Below are 17,895 nucleotides of genomic sequence, written 5' to 3'. Positions count from 1 at the left end.
TGTGAGGCTAAAGGTGTGATGTAGGACCGTACCTCCCTGGTCCCTCTCTGTGAGGCTAAAGGCGTGTGAGATGTAGGCCGTACCTCCCTGGTCCCTCTCTGTGAGGCTAAAGGCGTGTGAGATGTAGGCCGTACCTCCCTGGTCCCTCTCTGTGAGGCTAAAGGTGTGTGAGACGTAGGCCGTACCTCCGCGTCTCTCTCCCGGGTGACGGCCGCCACCTTTTCCTCCAACAGGGCCAGCAGGCCCAGGTTGTTGGCGTGTCTCTGAGCCAGGTCCTGGAGGAACCGCGCCCGCTGCCTCTCCTCGCCGGGCCCGGTCAGCAGGCGCTGCACCAGGATCCGGTGGAGACCCTGCAGCCCCCCGATCAGACCCTGCATGCCCTCGCTCCGCCCCGGGCCCCCCGCCTCGGCCGCGGCCCTCACAGCCCTGAGGTCGGCGGGGCGGTCTCGGAGCAGCCTCAGGACGTTCTTCAAGGAGGACCGGAACTCCTTGTCCAGCTCAGCCGTCGGCGCCTCCTCCGCCTGGTCCACCCTCTCCACGGTGAGCCGGTGCCCGCTCAGAGCCTCGCCGAGCTCCTCGCTCAGGCTGGGAGACAGGCGGTCCAGGTTCTGCAGCACGGAGGGCAGCATGGCCAGCAGCTCCACCTGGTGGAGGCAGTCCGCCATCACACCGGCGGTGCGCTCGGCCTCCAGGGAGGGCAGCTTCTTCTGGGAAGGCTCCAGGATCCTCATGGCCTCCTCGCTGATCGGCCTGGATGGTGGATCTGGACCAGGCCCTGCTGACATGATCTTCACCTCTGAACGTGCTGGCACGGTGAAATGATAAACAAGCAAAAAAATAAAAGAGTATTTTACATTACTAGCTTCATGATGTTTTCAGAGTCAGTTTGAATACACTATTATTAAACATATATTTGTATATATATATATATATATATATATATATATATATATTAGAACATTAAATAAGTGAATTCAATGTTTGACAACATGTCATCTTTGCTTATATGTAGTGGGAACTTTAACCTGTCCTACCTTTTAAAACCAGTAGTTCTTGTCAGATATTCTGGGCCAAAACTTTGCACGCACTAACCAACTAATTGCACTAACTAGTTTTGCAGAGTCAGTGGGTCAGTTGGTGAAAAACGTTTTCTGTTGATGTTTCTTCATCGCTGTTGCTAAGAAACCAAACTGTCTTTTACTTTGAAACATCCGCCCGCCGTATCTCGACGCGGCATGTCGCGAAACACTTCCCGGTCGTATGTCGTGAATTGCCGTTTGTTTGTACCACATCACAAGACTGCATGTCGATGTTTGTTGTTGACATCGTCGCGGGGCTTTTTAGAAGCGATGCTGTTCGCATTGCTAGCCGGGTACAGACACAACAACAGCCTCGGTGTTAACATCTGAGCCCACGCCTCCCCGCGGACCGTGTGAGTGACAGTCATCCCACCGGGTGAGTGTCAGACACCCCATCGGGTGAGTGACAGACTCCCCGGCCATGTCTCCCAGGGCTGGGACGGGGCTTTAGAGGACGTCGCTGCTTAAGGATCCCCACTGACCGCTGCCGCCTTGCAGACCTCGGAGAGGATCACAGGTCTCTGAGCTGTTCATGATGGAGACGGAGGACGACGACGTGCCTCTGATCCTGACCTGGGACGAGGCCAGCAGCGGACTGCTGAACGAGGAGGCGGAGAGGGCGGACGAGAGTAAGCGGACCCTTCATTCTTCTTCTTTCGATTTCAAATGTCCTGTTGAACACCGCGCCGTCCCTGCAGGTCCCAGTCCTGCGACGGGACGCTCTCTGTTGACATTGAAAGTTGACCTGAAGCTGTCTAGACTGAGCCCTGGGTAAATAAGTGTTCATGAAGCGCGATCCCACCTCCGCGGTCCTGTGTAATGACAGCTCCGTGGAGGTTCGTTGTGTTGCCCATCGTCCCCATGCAGGACCTCTGCAGGGGGGAAGTGACGAGGCACCGTTTGAAGTTCTGTTGTTGAGTTCCCCCTCAAAAGCTGGGGCCACACGTTGTCTAAAACGGCCACCAAGCTGTATTTACGTGTGCAGCACGCATGCGTCCATTCTGTGTAGTAATCCTACTGCCTTTTGTGTGCCTCTTATATTCACTACAAACTGACCAATGGAGAAAACTGCAGTCTCAGCAGACCATTTTAGTGGCGTCCCCCCTCCCTCCCCCACCTCATAGTCCCGGGCAACATGTTTGTGTTGTGTGTGTCCATGTCAGACCAACATCCAGCCTCGGGTGATGTGCGACTAGCCGTGGAGCGAATGTCTGTTTGTGTGAGCGCCTGTGGGCTTTGAGTTTTTGCTGTGGAAACAAACGGAAGACGAAGGAGCTTCTCCGGCCGACCTGGGAACGGATCCCGAGAGAGAGAGAAGTGGACGACCAGCTTGTTCCTGCTGCCGGCTCGGGGAGCAGAGCGACCATAAGGAGTGAGTGTGAACCCCAGGGGCTCTGGTCTGACCCGGCCTTCAGACGGGCCGTCGTGTGGAGCTGACGGCGTGGCTCCTCGTGTCACGTCGAGTGGTCAGGTGTAGTCGGAGAGAGGAGTTGATCGTCTGGGCGGCCGGTGCCGGCGCAGTACCAGGCCCGACCACCGGCCCACGGCGTTATTGACGGGGAGCTCCACACAAGGTATTGTTCGGAGACAAACGAGAGGGCCAGAGTTGTGCAACGTGCGCTGCTGCCGGCCCGAGCTGAATCCCCGACAGGACGTCCGCTAGACCGTCTCCACCGCAGACACCAGCTGATCCCTGGAGACCGACGGGCTGGATCTCTCTGTGGTTCACCATGGAGACGGGCGGGCTGAGGGGAACGCCGGAGCATGTGACCAGGGCCTGAGGATAGCTTCCTGTCACTTCCTGTTCAGACACTCAGGACTCATCACCCCAGGAAGTGATAGGGTGGTGTTAGAGTACAGCCAGGTGTTATTAGGATACATTGGATTTGCATTGAGTGGAGAGAGTGTTCCTGTTCTGACCGTCCGTAACTGGTTCAGTAGGAAGCAGGCCTCTGGAGCCAGCAGTGGGCAGGCGTCACCGTGGCGATGTGTTTAGAGTTGGAACAACTAGACCCACTCTCCCCCTGGTACACACTCCCCCCCCCCCCCCCCCCCCCCCTTGTCCGGGTTCCAGCCGACTCCATGTGTCCGGGGCAGAGAGGGGCCTTGTTAGACGAGCTTCTGACGTAGGGCAGAGCAGCCTGTTATGTGTGCAGGGTGTTTCATTTTCATATTTACTCACCTTCGAGCAGGGCGGGGGGGGGGGGGGGCGGGGTCAAAGCTCAGGTGTTACTGCCACTGTGGCAGTAAAAGTTATTGCTCCTGTCGCTGTCACTGGTATCAGCACTTCATCAGGGAGAGGGTGTCTCCTAGTCCCGGCTCGGCGGAACGCGCTCGGCGGAGAGAACAGCGTCTTCGTCGTCTTGTACTTTTGTTTAAGGAGCTTTGTCCGCTGCTTTTGCGCGGAGACGTATTGAGCTGCCAGCTGACAGCATACTGTCCTTCTTGGGTGTGGTGGTCAGTCACCGGAGCCATGGTCTGACTGGACTCCCCGAGCGAGTGGACGGCCGAACCTCTGGACCGGAGTGTGGACTTTGAGGAGCGGGAAAAGGTTTCCCATAGGTCCGTGGCGGCGGACTGACACCAACCCAGGCCGGGCCATGGAGGTCTGTACCTGGGAGACGGGAACATGGTGTTCCCAGCGGCTGCGGGGCGACAGTCCACTGGTGATCTCCTCCATCATGCACCCCGAGCTCGTGGGTAGGAGACCAGCGCTGCGGGCTCTGTGTCCACGTTGCGCCTACTGGGATGCACCTACTGGGAGGCACCTACTGGGAGGCACCTACTGGGAGGCACCTACTGGGAGGCACCTACTGGGAGGCACCTACTGGGAGGCACCTACTGGGATGCACCTACTGGGAGGCACCTACTGGGAGGCACCTACTGGGAGGCACCTACTGGGGTTAACTGGGGTTAACAGGGCTTTTTGTATCCACAGCCCCGTGAGTTGCGTGACGAGAGGGTTTTGACTCTCTCCCTGAACGTGCACCTTTTTCTCTTTCCTCTGATGTCACAGATGGAGGAGGCAACTATGATGTCGTGAACAATGCGGTGATCGCAACGCCGGGACCACAGAACCACAGACCCCAAAATGCATCATTCCGCCACAGCTGGGAGATGAATTACCAGGAGGCAGCCATCTACCTGCAGGTACACACTGGGTCAGCACTGTGGGTTAGCACCGCGGCTAGCGCTGGGGCTAACCACTTCATTACCAGGAGGCAGCCCTCTACCTGCAGGTACACACTGGGTCAGCACTGTGGGTTAGCACCGCGGCTAGCGCTGGGGCTAACCACTTCATTACCAGGAGGCAGCCCTCTACCTGCAGGTACACACTGGGTCAGCACTGTGGGTTAGCATCGCGGCTAGCGGCTTGACTCCCTCATAAGAGGCCGTACTCTGCACACTTTGTTTGTGAGTCCCACCCTGCCCCACTAACACCCCTCCCCTCCTGCGCGCCCCACGGCGCCCCCCACAGGAAGGCGAGAACAATGACAAGTTTTTCACCCACCCGCGCAACCCCAAGGCCCTGGCGGCGTACCTGTTCGCCCACAACCACCTGTTCTACATGATGGAGCTGCTGACCGGCCTGCTGCTCATGGTGCTGTCGCTGTGCGAGGCCCCCGCCGTGCCCTCGCTGCGCCTGGACGTCTACGTGAGTCCCGGGGTCGGACCGACGGACAGACGGATGGACGGACGGACGGACAGACGGACGGATGGACAGATGGACTGACGGACAGACGGACGGACAGACAGACAGACAGACGGACGGACAGACAGATCTATAGATAGAAAGACGCAACTTTATTAATCCTGTAAGGGAAAATGGCAGACAAAGGATATAATACCATACAATAAAAATACAAAGTAGTGCTAAGGAAAACCAAAATAGATGGTAAAGGAAGGACAAACGGAACAGTATAAAGTATGATGTGGCCCAGGTCCAGTACCTGAAAGTATATTAAAGTGTGTAAATGCAATGTAAGAAACAAAGAGAGGTGGCCCAGTGTTAAAATATGTATGTGTACATATGTCCGTACACACATAATTCTAAATATGCACACATACCTAAACACACAGACACGTATGCACATGCAAACACATACACCCATCAGGCGCTGTTGTACTGTCTAAGGGCTGCCGGCACAACGGAGCGCCTGAAACACTTCTTTAAACACTGTGTGTGTGTGTGTGTGTGTGTGTGTGTGTGTGTGTGTGTGTGTGTGTGTGTGTGTGTGTGTGTGTGTGTGTGTGTGTGTGTGTGTGTGTGTGTGTGTGTGTGTGTGTGTGTGTGTGTGTGTGTGTGCGCCCCAGGTGCACGCCACCCTGGAGCTGCTGGCGTTGGTCATGGTGGCGTTCGAGCTGTGCATGAAGCTGCGCTGGTTGGGCTTCGACACGTTCATCCGCCACAAGAGGACCATGGTGAAGGTAGGTAATGTGACCCGTGGGGGGAAACTGAGGGACTCCTGAGGTCCTGGTCCGACCGCACCTCGACCCTCCGTGAGCTCGGGTGAACCGGTGAAATGAAACGAACAGCGTCAGAACAAAAGCAGAAAGAGAGGAACAAAAGACTGACACAGGAAGTGCCTTGTTCCCGTACCCATTTCCCCTCGAGCACTTCTGTGAAGCACCAAACAGTGGGGAGTGTCTGATCCTGTGCCCCCCCCCCCCCCCCCCCACAGACCTGTGTCCTCATGCTGCAGTTCGTGGAAGCCATCGTGGTTCTGGTCCGGCAGACGTCCCACCTGCGTGTCACCAGGGCCCTCAGACCCATCTTCCTGGTGGACTGCAGATACTGCGGCGCTGTGCGCAGGTACGGTACCCCCCCCTCCCCGGGACGCGGACCCCCAGCCGGCGCTGACACCGCCGGCTGGCTCTTTGTTACTCCTTTTAGTCTTATACTACGTTTATTTATTTTTTACATTGTTAGGAGAGCTTGGAACACAAAAATGTCACTGCCGGCTATGACTGCTTGCCTGTTATGTTGTTCATTTGACAAATAAAATAACATAACTGAACTGAATGTAACTGAACCTGGGAATCCACCCGGCGCTGAACCCGGGCTCCTGTGTGTCTGACCCTCCGGTAACACGCCTCTCTCTGGACAGAAACCTGCGGCAGATCTTCCAGTCGCTCCCGCCCTTCATCGACATCCTGCTGCTGCTGCTCTTCTTCATGGTGATCTTCGCCATCCTGGGTGAGACACCAGACCAGACCTCTTGTACCACTGCGTCGTCTGTACGCACACTGATGAGATGAAGGGCTCCTGTTTCATGAGGGGTTCTGACGGCTCTTTCTGTCTCCTCTCAGGCTTCTGCCTCTTCTCTCCAAACACGTCTGACCCGGTAGGTCCGGCCCGGACGCTAGACAGGCCACACCTTTACTGGCCACTGCTGGTTTTACTGGATTGTGTTTGGTGATGTTGGCTCTCTCTCTCTGCTGGTTTTACCTTTTTCTGTGGGGTCATGTTGGTTCTCTCTGATTCTCTGTGGTCATGTTGGTTCTCTCTCTCTACCTTACTGGTTTTACTTGATTCTGTGTGGTCATGTTGGTTCTCTCTCTCTCTGCCTTACTGGTTTTACTTGATTCTGTGTGGTCATGTTGGTTCTCTCTCTCTGTCCCGGCAGTACTTCAACACGCTGGAGAACAGCATGGTCAGTCTGTTTGTGCTTCTAACCACAGCAAAGTAAGTCAAGACGAGTTCACCGTGTTCACACCCAGCGCCTTCTCACCAAACGCCTCACAACAAGACTTTAAATACAGACTCTAGCACTCTGTTTAAATACTGCAGCTTTAAATACTGACTCTAATGCTCTGTTTAAATACTGCAGCTTTAAAAATGGACTCTAGTTCTCTTTTTTAATACTGTAGATTTAAATCAACTAGAGCGCTCTGTTTAAATACTGCAGCTTTAAATACTGACTCTAACTCTGTTTAAATACTGCAGATTTAATACGGACTCTAACTTTGTTTAAATACTGCAGCTTTAATACGGACTCTAACGCTGTTTAAATACTGCAGCTTTAAATACGGACTCTCTGTTTCCCTACAGCTTTAAATACGGACTCTAGCTCTGTTTAAATACTGCAGTTTTAATACGGACTCTAACTCTGTTCAAATACTGCAACTTTAATACGGACTCTAACTCTGTTCAAATACTGCAACTTTAATACGGACTCTAACTCTGTTTAAATACTGCAGCTTTAATACGGACTCTAACTCTGTTCAAATACTGCAACTTTAATACGGACTCTAACTCTGTTCAAATACTGCAGCTTTAATACGGACTCTAACTCTGTTCCCTGCAGCTTTCCTGACGTGATGATGCCCGCCTACTCCAGAAACCGCTGGTGCTGTGTCTTCTTCATCGTGTACCTCTCCATAGAGCTCTACTTCGTCATGAACTTGGTGCGCTTTTAATTTATACCGTGGGCCATGTCCACCTTTATTCTGTTTACCATTTAGGACTTAAAGCTCCTAATTAGAAAGCAATTAGCCTTGAATATGGAAGTGATATCACATGTTTTAGTCACAGAATGTGTGTAAGAGCTGATTTCCCCACCATTGGCACACAGGCCGTCTCACATCGGTAACGTTGTCTGCGGAGGTTCTCCCCGGGCTCTGAAGCAGCAGCAGCAGCAGCAGCAGCAGCGCTGTGGTCCGTTGGGCGGCTGATGATGACGGTGTCCTCTGTCTCTCCCTCAGCTGCTGGCAGTGGTGTTTGACACCTTCAACGGTGTGGAGAAGATGAAGTTTAAATCGCTGCTGCTCCACAAACGCTCCGCCATCGACCACGCCTTCCAGCTGCTCGTCAGCCGACAGGTACTGTCTGCTGACCCCCAGTGTGTGTGTGTGTGTGTGTGTGTGTGTGTGTGTGTGTGTGTGTGTGTGTGTGTGGTTAGTGATGGTCTGTAATGTTTGTACCTGTTATTGGTTCATAAGTATAATGATGGTATAATCTGGTGTGTATAGTTGATTGGTCAGGGACAACAGAGAGAATCGACCCGTTAATCACATGTTGTGCTGCTGCCGGATGTCTAGTTGAGGCTTTTATACGATCCATGTCCCTCGTTAAGCTTTGTCCCTCGTTAAGCTTGTCCCTCGTTAAGCTTTTCTAAATAAAAACCAGCTTGTAGCCGAGAGCCACTTCCTGTGTCTGGATGTTAATGGCAGCAGCGTCCTCCTCTGGTGTGGTTGTTCAGTGAACATGGTACCAGTAATACCAGTGGTACCAGCCTGTATTCAGTGAACATCATGGTACCAGTAATACCAGTGGTACCAGCCTGTATTCAGTGAACAGGGTACCAGTAGTACCAGTGGTACCAGCCTGTATTCAGTGAACAGGGTACCAGTAGTACCAGTGATACCAGCCTGTATTCATTGAACAGGGTACCAGTAGTACCAGTGGTACCAGCCTGTATTCATTGAACAGGGTACCAGTAGTACCAGTGGTACCAGCCTGTATTCATTGAACACGGTACCAGTAGTACCAGTGGTACCAGCCTGTATTCAGTGAACAGGGTACCAGTAGTACCAGTGATACCAGTAGCCTGTACTCACGGCGTGTTGTTCTGTTGTGTTGACCCCGCCCTGTGGCGGCCAGCGGCCGGAGGGAGTCTCTCTGAAGCAGTTTGACGGGCTGATGCGTTTCTACCGTCCGCGCATGTCGGCCAGAGACCGCTACCTGACCTACAAGGTCCTCAACGTCTCGGACACCCCCATGCTCAGGTAACCCCCCCCCAACGCCACCTCTTAACGAGGACTATACCGTTAACAGGGTTCAGTGCCTTAACGAGGACTATCCTCGCTAACAGAGTTCATTGTCTAAACGAGGACCTTCTCTTCTCTTGCAGTCTGCAGGACTTCTACAAGTTCTACGAGGTCATCGGACTCAAGTGGAAGGTACGTTCCTCAGCCAGGATGTGCTTCAGGTCCGTGTCTGTGTGCACACGTGTATACACACATCATATCTTTATTTATATCGACATAAACGGGGTCATAACCTTCTCTCCCAGGCTCGCCGGAGTGGGGAACACTGGTTCGACGATCTGCCACACACAACCTTCCTCATTTTCAAAGGTGACTTCTGTCTTTTGGCCTCACGATAATAGACGGATGAATTCTGTTCCTCATTCTGTCGCACAAGCCTTTCCCTGCTCTCACTTCGGTCTCTTCTGCTCTCTGTATCGTCTGCTCTCACTCCAAAGGCATCAACCTGCTGGTGAAGTCCAAGGCCTTCCAGTACACCATGTGTAAGTATGCTGGCACCATCCGACGTGTTGGTTTGGGATTTTGAGGGGGAACTCGAGTAACTTACCGGCCCAAAGGGGTTGAGGGAGTTACCGTGACGTTGGTTGGGAGACGGGGGTGCTTGATGTACAGTATCTTGTACGGAGGGCTGGTCTCTGTCTTGGTTTGTTCCCCGTGCATACCGAGTGTTTAGCGGTAACACCCTGTGTCCTCGCTCCACCCAAACATCAGCATACACCGTGCCCTCTGTGGTAGTACCACCCACTGGTCACAGTAACCCCAGCCCACCCAACCGCCCCTATGTCCCCTGTGTGTGTCTGCAGATGTGGTGGTGGCTACCAACGGCATCTGGATCCTTGTGGAGACCTACATGTTGAACAGTAAGCCACCGCCGGATGATCCTCAAGGGATGTGAAACTTTCACCTACCGCAGCCTAGAAATCATCAACCAATGTTCCACATCCACAACTCGTTACCTATCCTGTTTTCTGTTTCATGTTGTGATAGAGTAAGCGGTTACCTTGAGGTTAGAATGAGGTCGGGATGTGGTGTTGGGGTCACCCTGACCCTAACCCTAACCCCAGCTCTAGGGTTCTGGTTGTGGGGTACCCCTAACCCTAGGTTTGGGGTAGCCCTCACCCTAACCCCAGGGTTGCCTGTGAACCCCCTTCAGACTCTCACTCTCTCCTACAGGCGGCTTCTCCTGGTCCCGATTCGTTCCCTGGAGTTACATCGTCTTCCTGACCAGTGAGTCGTCCTCCTTATGTCAGCACAGGAAGCCGTGTCCCGTGACTCAGACCCCACGATGTCCTGTCTCACTGCGCTCTGTCCTGTCTCACTGCTCTGTCCTGTCTCACTGCTCTCTGTCCTGTCTCACTGCTCTGTCCTGTCTCACTGCGCTCTGTCCTGTCTCACTGTGCTCTGTCCTGTCTCACTGCTCTGTCCTGTCTCACTGCGCTCTGTCCTGTCTCACTGCTCTCTGTCCTGTCTCACTGCTCTCTGTCCTGTCTCACTGCTCTCTGTCCTGTCTCACTGCTCTCTTTCCTGTCTCCCTGCTCTCTGTCCTGTCTCACGTGTCTCTCTCCTGTCTCACGTGTCTCTGTCCTGTCTCTGTCCTGTCTCACTCTCTGTCCTCCTCTAGTCTACGGGGTGGAGGTCCTGTCTCACTCTCTGTCCTGTCTCACTCTCTGTCCTGTCTCACTGCTCTCTGTCCTGTCCCACTGCTCTCCTCTAGTCTACGGGTTGGCGGTCCTGTCTCACTGCTCTCTGTCCTGTCTCACTCTCTGTCCCCCTCTGGTCTACGGGGTGGAGGTCCTGTCTCACTCTCTGTCCTGTCTCACTGCTCTCCTCTAGTCTACGGGGTGGAGGTGCTGCTGAAGGTGGCCGGCCTGGGTCCTATGGCCTACATCAGCTCTGGGTGGAACCTGTGAGTGAACTCCGCCTCACTCTCTTATTGTGGAAACGCCTCCTCACGCTCTTACTGTGGAAACACCTCCTCACGCTCTTATTGTGGAAACACCTCCTCACGCTCTTATTGTGGAAACACCTCCTCACGCTCTTATTGTGGAAACACCTCCTCATGCTCTTATTGTGGAAACACCTCCTCATGCTCTTATTTTGGGAAACACCACCTCACGCTCTTATTGTGGAAACACCTCCTCATGCTCTTCTTTTGTTAAACGCCTACTCACGCTCTTATTGTGAGAAACACCTACTCACGCTCTTAATGTAGAAACATCTACTCACGCTCTTATTGTGGATACACATTCACTTTGCTCTTATTGTGAAAACACTTCTGCTTTTAGAATTATTGATCAGATGTTTGTCTGCTCAAAGTGCCGCATAAGAAATTCAGCTGATTTAAAAACATTCATATTATAGATAAAAGTAACTAATATCTACTAACTGTTCGTATTGGTTTAATAAAGGGTTGGCCGTTGCTTTATTATGATATAATGTTCGTAAGAACAGTAATGGTAGACCGTGGTGGTTCCTCCTGGCCACGTCTGTGTGTATAGGTAATAGTTCTGTGCTGAGTGGTTCTGGCCTCCGTCCAGGTTTGACTTCTCTGTGACGGTGTTCGCCTTCCTGGGTTTGATTGCTCTGGCCTTCGACATGGAGCCTTTCTACTTCATCGTGGTGCTGCGGCCGCTGCAGCTTCTCAGGTGACCCCCCCCCCCCCCCCAAGGCCCTCCTCATTGACGTGATGTTAAATAGGGCTGGGTACTGCCAGGTACCTCACAATTCAATTCAATTCGATTCTTTAGGTTTTCATTCGATTTCGATTCGATTCTATATTGATCCAATCGCTTCGATATCGATTCAACAATGCGTGCAGATGACAAAAATACCTAAATATTATTTAGAATGAACCATTTCATAATGAAATAACCATTTCATTGTGCTTTAACTAGAAAAAAGGGAATACACCATTGTATAGTATTGTTCCTGAGCTAAACTTGCAGCATAAAAATAATAATCATAATTTGGACAAATGTAAAAGGGCACATACATTTAGGCATACTCGCTTCTAGATTAGAAAGACTGAGTATGCTTCTTTTCTTTTCTTTTTTTTATGGAAATAATCGATAAAAAAAAATAATCAAAATGTAATCGTCTTCAGACCGCTAGGCTAAAGACTCACTTGTTGAGTTCACCTGGAATTGGCACGTGGCTCTATGAACATCCTTTCTGTACCGACTGACATGTATTCTTGTTTCTCTTTCTTCGGACCAATGTACTTATTGTGTGTCTATTTGGATGATGGCGTCGGCTAAACGCCCTCGGTGTGAACGCAGGTTGTTCAAGATCAAGCAGCGCTACCGCAACGTGCTGGACACCATGTTCGAGCTCTTCCCGCGCATGGCCAGCCTGGGCCTCACCCTCATCATCTTCTACTACTCCTTCGCCATCGTGGGCATGGAGTTCTTCGCCGACGTCATCCACCCCAACTGCTGCAAGTGAGTCCTCTCCCCCCCCTCCCCCCCCTCCCCCCAACAGAGTCCTCTCCCCCCCTCCCCCCAACAGAGTCCTCTCCCCCCCCTCCTCCCCGACCCTCCCCCCAACAGAGTCCCCTCCCACCCTCCCCCCCGACCCTCCCCCCAACAGAGTCCCCTCCCACCCTCCCCCCCGACCCTCCCCCCAACAGAGTCCTCTCCCCCCCCTCCCCCCCCTCCCCCCAACAGAGTCCCCTCCCCCCCCCCCCCCCCCTCCCCCCAACAGAGTCCTCTCCCCCCCTCCCCCCCCTCCCCCCAACAGAGTCCCCTCCCCCCCTCCCCCCCCTCCCCCCAACAGAGTCCTCTCCCCCCCCCTCCCCCCCCTCCCCCCAACAGAGTCCCCTCCCCCCCCCCCCCCTCCCCCCAACAGAGTCCTCTCCCCCCTCCCCCCCCCTCCCCGCCAACAGAGTCCTCTCCCCCCTCCCCCCAACAGAGTCCTCTCCCCCCCCTCCCCCCCCTCCCCCCAACAGAGTCCCCTCCCCCCCCCCCCCCTCCCCCCAACAGAGTCCTCTCCCCCCTCCCCCCCCCCTCCCCCCCAACAGAGTCCTCTCCCCCCCCCCCCCCTCCCCCCAACAGAGTCCTCTCCCCCCCCCCCCCCCCCCCCTCCCCCCAACAGAGTCCTCTCCCCCCCCCCCCCCTCCCCCCCATTCACTCCGGACATTTACATTACAACAAGTTAATTTAGCAGACCGACTTACATCGTTTCATATGCACCCCCCCCCCCCCCCCCCAGGAACAGCACGGTGGCCGACTCCTACCGGCAGATCAACGTAACCATCGGCAACAGGACGGTGTTGGAGGAGGGCTACTACTACCTGAACAACTTCAACAACATCCTCAGCAGCTTCGGTAATCTCCTCCCTCCTCTTCCTCCCCTACCCTCCCTTCCTCCCTCCTCTTCCTCTCCTCCCTCCCTCCTCTCCCTCCCCTCCCTTCCTCCCTTCCCTTCCCTCCTCCCTCCTCTCCCTACCCTCCCTTCCTCCCTCCCTTCCCTTCCTCCCTCCCTCCTCTCCCTCCCCTCCCTTCCTCCCCTCCCTTCCCTCCTCCCTCCTCTTCCTCCCCTCCCTCCTCTTCCTCCCTCCCTTCTCTCTTCCCTCCTCTTCCTCCCTCCCTTCTCTCTTCCCTCCTCTTCCTCCCCTTCCTCCCCTCCTCCCCTCCCCTCCCTTCCCTCCTCCCTCCTCTTCCTCCCCTCCCTCCTCTTCCTCCCCTCCCTCCTCTTCCTCCCTCCCTTCTCTCTTCCTCCCCTCCCTCCCCTTCCTCCCCTCCCCTCCCTCCTCCCTCCTCTTCCTCCCCTCCCTCCTCTTCCTCCCTCCCTTCTCTCTTCCCTCCTCTTCCTCCCTCCCTTCTCTCTTCCCTCCTCTTCCTCCCCTCCCTCCTCTTCCTCCCCTCCCTCCTCTTCCTCCCTCCCTTCTCTCTTCCCTCCTCTTCCTCCCCTCCCTCCTCTTCCTCCCCTCCCTCCTCTTCCTCTCCTCCCTCCTCTTCCTCCCCTCTCTTCTCTCTTCCTTCCCCCCTCTTCTCTTTTTTTCCCTTCTCTTCTCCCTCTTCTCTCTTCCCTGGCCTAACGAGTGTTTCCTGTGTCCTGGCCTAACGAGTGTTTCCTGTGTCCTGGCCTAACGAGTGTTTCCTGTGTCCTGGCCTAACGAGTGTTTCCTGTGTCCTAACGAGTGTTTCCTGTGTCCTCTAGTCACCCTGTTTGAGCTGATGGTCGTCAACAACTGGTACATCACCATGGTAACACCACTCCCCCAGTCTGATGCTCTCAGGTCTCACGTTGTGGTCGACGTTAAGGACTTGACCTGTGACCTGTGACCTCTCTCCCCCCCCACAGGAGGGGGTGACCTCCATGACGTCCCACTGGAGCCGGCTGTACTTCATGACCTTCTACATCGTCACCATGGTGAGTGTGTGTCCACGAGGTGAGGCCCCTGGTCACGACCCCTCGACCCCTCTCACCCTGCGCTCCTCTCCCCCCCCCCCCCCCCACCCCCCCCCCAGGTGGTGATGACCATAATCGTGGCGTTCATCCTGGACGCCTTCGTGTTCCGCATGAACTACAGCCGCAAGAACCGGGAGCCGGAGAACCCGGAAGGTAGGAGGAGAGACGCACGGTGGGACACGAGGACCGCTCTGGAGGAAGTACTGAACCGGGTGTGTGTGTGTGTGTGTGTGTGTGTGTGTGTGTGTGTGTGTGTGTGTGTGTGTGTGTGTGTGTGTGTGTGTGTGTGTGTGTGTGTGTGTGTGTGTGTGTGTGTGTGTGTGTGTGTGTTGCAGAGGAGAACGGCATTGTGTTCGAGGTGGAGGTCAGCCGGGACGAGGCCCTGGCCACGCTGGAGCTCTACAAGCAGACGTGTCCCGGCCTGTCGTCTCTCAGCTCCCTGCAAGGGGTGCTGCAGGCCATGGACCGCGGCGGGGTGAGAGCACGCATGCACGCACGCACACACGCACGCACACGGCCTGCAGCGTCCGCAGCACCGACTCTGAGTTTCATGTCACATACACTTATCGTATGTTGTACGTCCTGGCATCAATCACACACAGTACTCATCATGTCCTTGTTGGATACAGGTAATGGATTAACCTCACGATTGCTCCAACGTACTGACATACGTGAATGTACTTAGCGTCTGTACTTAGCGTGTGCTAAAGGCCCTGACTGTGAATGCCTCTCGCTGCAGCACACGTCCCTGGTGTACCAGGGCAGGAGGTCCCGGACCAAGAGCGACCTGAGCATCAAGATGTACGAGGAGGAGATCCAGGTGAGTCCTGGGCGGGCGGCCAAGGCCCACCTTCAGAGAGTAGATCAACGTGTACTCAGAGGGAAGCTTCATTACCACCCGAGCTCCCCTGTCACAGCACAGTGAGCGTTCTCTGCACTAATCCGGTGCTACAACTCATCAATAATACAGCTAAACTCATAAGAGAATTTAAACATTACTCAGCTGACCTGATCTGACTAGTGTCCGCCATTCAGAACCTGCCTGGTGTGTGTGTGTGTGCTAGTTGTCATGACAACCATTACTGTCGAGCTCAGACAGGAAGTGGGGCGGGTGCGGCCTTTAACCGCGGTGACTCACGCGCGTCTCCTCCGCTTCCCCCAGGAGTGGTACGCCGAGTTCTCCAGGGAGAACCTGTCCGAGGCCGACCACGGCCTGGAGCGCGTCCTGGACAGCCCTGCGTCGGACCCCCCCCCGCACTACGATGCCCCCCAGCCCGAGGCCTCCGCACACAGCACGCCCCCCGCCGGTGATAGGCCACCGCAACCCGTCACTCCAAAGTAGGGTCCCGTGCCCCCGCCTCCCAGAGGCCCCTCCTGGGACCCCCCCACGACGGACCCCTGGACCGGTCACCAGAGACTCACGGCCCGGTTCCTGAACCCCACCCCCGGACCTGTCTGCGCCCCAGCGCCCCTACGGGGGGGCCGGGGTGTACGCCCATCGCCTGGTTACCGTACACCCCTCCCGCCCAATGCCTTAGCGATGTCATAGCCCCTGATCCCTGTTAATCCCTGACCTGTCGGTTTAAGGGGAACCCTCTAAGTTAAGGGAGGACTGCTCTGTATAAGAGTCAACCTGGGTTCCTCGTGAAAACCCTGGGAGAGTCGGGACCGGTTTGAGGAACCCTTGAGCTCACAGCCCGACTCTGGTCCCCCCTGGATCTCACGGGCCAACCCTGGTTCCTCCTGGAGCTCACGGCCCAACTCTGGTTCCTCCTGGATCTCACGGCCCAACTCTGGTCCCCCCTGGATCTCACGGGCCAACCCTGGTTCCTCCTGGAGCTCACGGCCCAACTCTGGTTCCTCCTGGATCTCACAGCCCGACTCTGGTCCCTCCTGGAGCTCACGGCCCAACTCTGGTCCCTCCTGGAGCTCACGGCCCAACTCTGGTCCCTCCTGGAGCTCACGGCCCAACTCTGGTCCCCCCTGGATCTCACGGGCCAACCCTGGTTCCTCCTGGAGCTCACGGCCCAACTCTGGTTCCTCCTGGATCTCACAGCCCGACTCTGGTCCCCCCTGGAGCTCACGGGCCAACCCTGGTTCCTCCTGGAGCTCACGGCCAAACCCTGGTCCCTCCTGGAGCTCACGGCCAAACCCTGGTCCCTCCTGGAGCTCACGGTCCAACTCTGGTCCCTCCTGGACCACACGGTCCAACTCTGGTCCACCCTGGATCTCACGGCCCAACTCTGGTCCCTCCTGGAGCTCACGGCCCAACCCTGGTTCCTCCTGGAGCTCACGGCCCAACCCTGGTTCCTCCTGGAGCTCACGGGCCAACCCTGGTTCCTCCTGGAGCTCACGGCCCAACTCTGGTCCCTCCTGGACCACATCCCTCCCAGGCTGGTGGTTGATGTCGTGCGCAGCAGTCCTCCCTCTGTCTGGTTTCCCTGTGATGATCGGACTCCTTCTCACCTTTGTACATTATCACAGATTTTAAGCTGGTGCCTCATCCTAGATCTCTGAACACTAAAGAGACTATTTTACTTTTGTATAAACCTGTTCTTCTGTATGTGTATTAGAATGTATTTGACCGACCGAATACAGCAGAACGATTTTAATAAACTGTTCCATTTGTCATGTGAATCTGTGCAACTTTTACCCTCTACTAATCATACACAATAAATTAAAACCATTACAAGTAAAATATTTAATGCTTCCACAAATACCAAATCTGCTCACGTAACCAAAATAATGTTTTAAAACGTTGAGGTATAAAACTATCCCTGATGGTCGATAAGGATAACACTTTTTGTACACATTAATTTACAATACATTCCAAATAAAATCGATTAAAAAAATATAATTTCCCTGAGACGTTTGTCCAAGAAGGTGCTTTTCTTTGGTCTCAGTACATTGAGGCGACGTGGGTTTGAGCCACAAACCCTGAAATGCCCTAAGTGTCATCGTTGAGGCCACAGAGTCCTGATGAAGGTGAAGACGATGCCGGTTCAGACCCGGGTTTAGAGCGGGGGATTCTCCCAACAAACGGTATCCGCGCTGCCGTCTGAAGCCCTGCTCGGTGAAGACGCTCCGGTGAGTTCCGCCTCTGCTGTGAGTCGTCTTCCCAGGAGGCGGGCTCTCAGGTCAGGTGGATCGTCCCGAACTCGGTGAGCAGCGCCACGGTGAGGAACGCGGCGTAGAACAGCAGCAGGAACATCCCGTAGGCCCGGCTCAGGTGGAAGCGGCACAGCGGGACGATGACGAAGGACAGGACCAGGGACAGACCCAGGGACCCGGCCAGGACCCAGGTCAGCAGGCCCGCCGGCTCCAGCTGAGGAGGACCAATCACAAGCCACTGTTCATTACAGACACTAATGTGGACCAATCACAATCCACTGTTCATTAGACACTAATGTGAACCAATCAGATTCCCCTCTTCATTACAGCATGTTGTCAACTTTATACCCAGCAAGAAAAACATGAAAATTCAACAAAAGTAAAAAGAAAAATAGTATATCATAAATTAAATTAACTATAATATAAGTACAGAAACAATACAAGAACAAACAACAAACATTAATGATTTAAACTGTTGTCCCGCTGGGAGAGGCGTACCTGCACTGCATTGTGGGTCTGGAAT

At 54.6% G+C, this 17,895-nt stretch overlaps 3 protein-coding genes across 4 annotated transcripts in view; 1 reads left to right on the top strand and 2 right to left on the bottom strand.

Moving 5' to 3' along the window:
* Positions 1-1,904, bottom strand: part of iqcd (IQ motif containing D) — a 2,020-nt gene extending 116 nt beyond the window's left edge. The window contains exons 1-2 of the mRNA XM_056602867.1: positions 1,035-1,904; positions 186-805 (exon numbers count right to left, since the gene is read on the bottom strand). Coding sequence (XP_056458842.1) covers positions 186-785 — 600 coding nt within the window. The 5' untranslated portion in view covers positions 786-805; positions 1,035-1,904. The remainder of the gene's footprint in view (positions 1-185; positions 806-1,034) is intronic.
* tpcn1 (two pore segment channel 1) lies at positions 1,238-15,951 on the top strand. Its single transcript, XM_056602404.1, has 26 exons — positions 1,238-1,708; positions 4,096-4,229; positions 4,558-4,734; positions 5,394-5,507; positions 5,762-5,892; positions 6,188-6,276; positions 6,390-6,424; positions 6,707-6,765; positions 7,388-7,487; positions 7,785-7,901; positions 8,683-8,807; positions 8,933-8,981; positions 9,095-9,158; positions 9,287-9,331; positions 9,653-9,709; positions 10,023-10,076; positions 10,683-10,755; positions 11,387-11,494; positions 12,128-12,289; positions 13,059-13,174; positions 14,010-14,056; positions 14,154-14,222; positions 14,321-14,414; positions 14,597-14,736; positions 15,001-15,081; positions 15,424-15,951. Exons 1-26 carry the CDS (start codon positions 1,612-1,614, stop codon positions 15,601-15,603), a joined length of 2,517 nt encoding a protein of 838 aa, XP_056458379.1. The 5' UTR covers positions 1,238-1,611; the 3' UTR covers positions 15,604-15,951.
* Positions 15,952-16,565: 614 nt separating this feature from the next.
* Positions 16,566-17,895, bottom strand: part of slc8b1 (solute carrier family 8 member B1) — a 12,326-nt gene continuing 10,996 nt past the window's right edge. Inside the window, exons 13-14 of one of the 2 annotated variants that reach the window (XM_056602406.1) lie at positions 17,871-17,895; positions 16,566-17,586 (exon numbers count right to left, since the gene is read on the bottom strand). The exon at positions 17,871-17,895 is cut by the window's right edge and continues 40 nt beyond it. In XM_056602406.1, the coding sequence (XP_056458381.1) occupies positions 17,395-17,586; positions 17,871-17,895 (217 nt within the window). In that variant the 3' untranslated portion in view covers positions 16,566-17,394. The remainder of the gene's footprint in view (positions 17,587-17,870) is intronic. The other variant, XM_056602405.1, reaches the window with a different exon arrangement.

This window comes from Gadus chalcogrammus, chromosome 11 (assembly GCF_026213295.1).
Source record: "Gadus chalcogrammus isolate NIFS_2021 chromosome 11, NIFS_Gcha_1.0, whole genome shotgun sequence".
NCBI lineage: Eukaryota > Metazoa > Chordata > Actinopteri > Gadiformes > Gadidae > Gadus > Gadus chalcogrammus.
The sequence above is the reverse complement of the archived record's forward strand: the minus strand, read 5'-3'. Positions and strand labels throughout refer to the sequence as shown.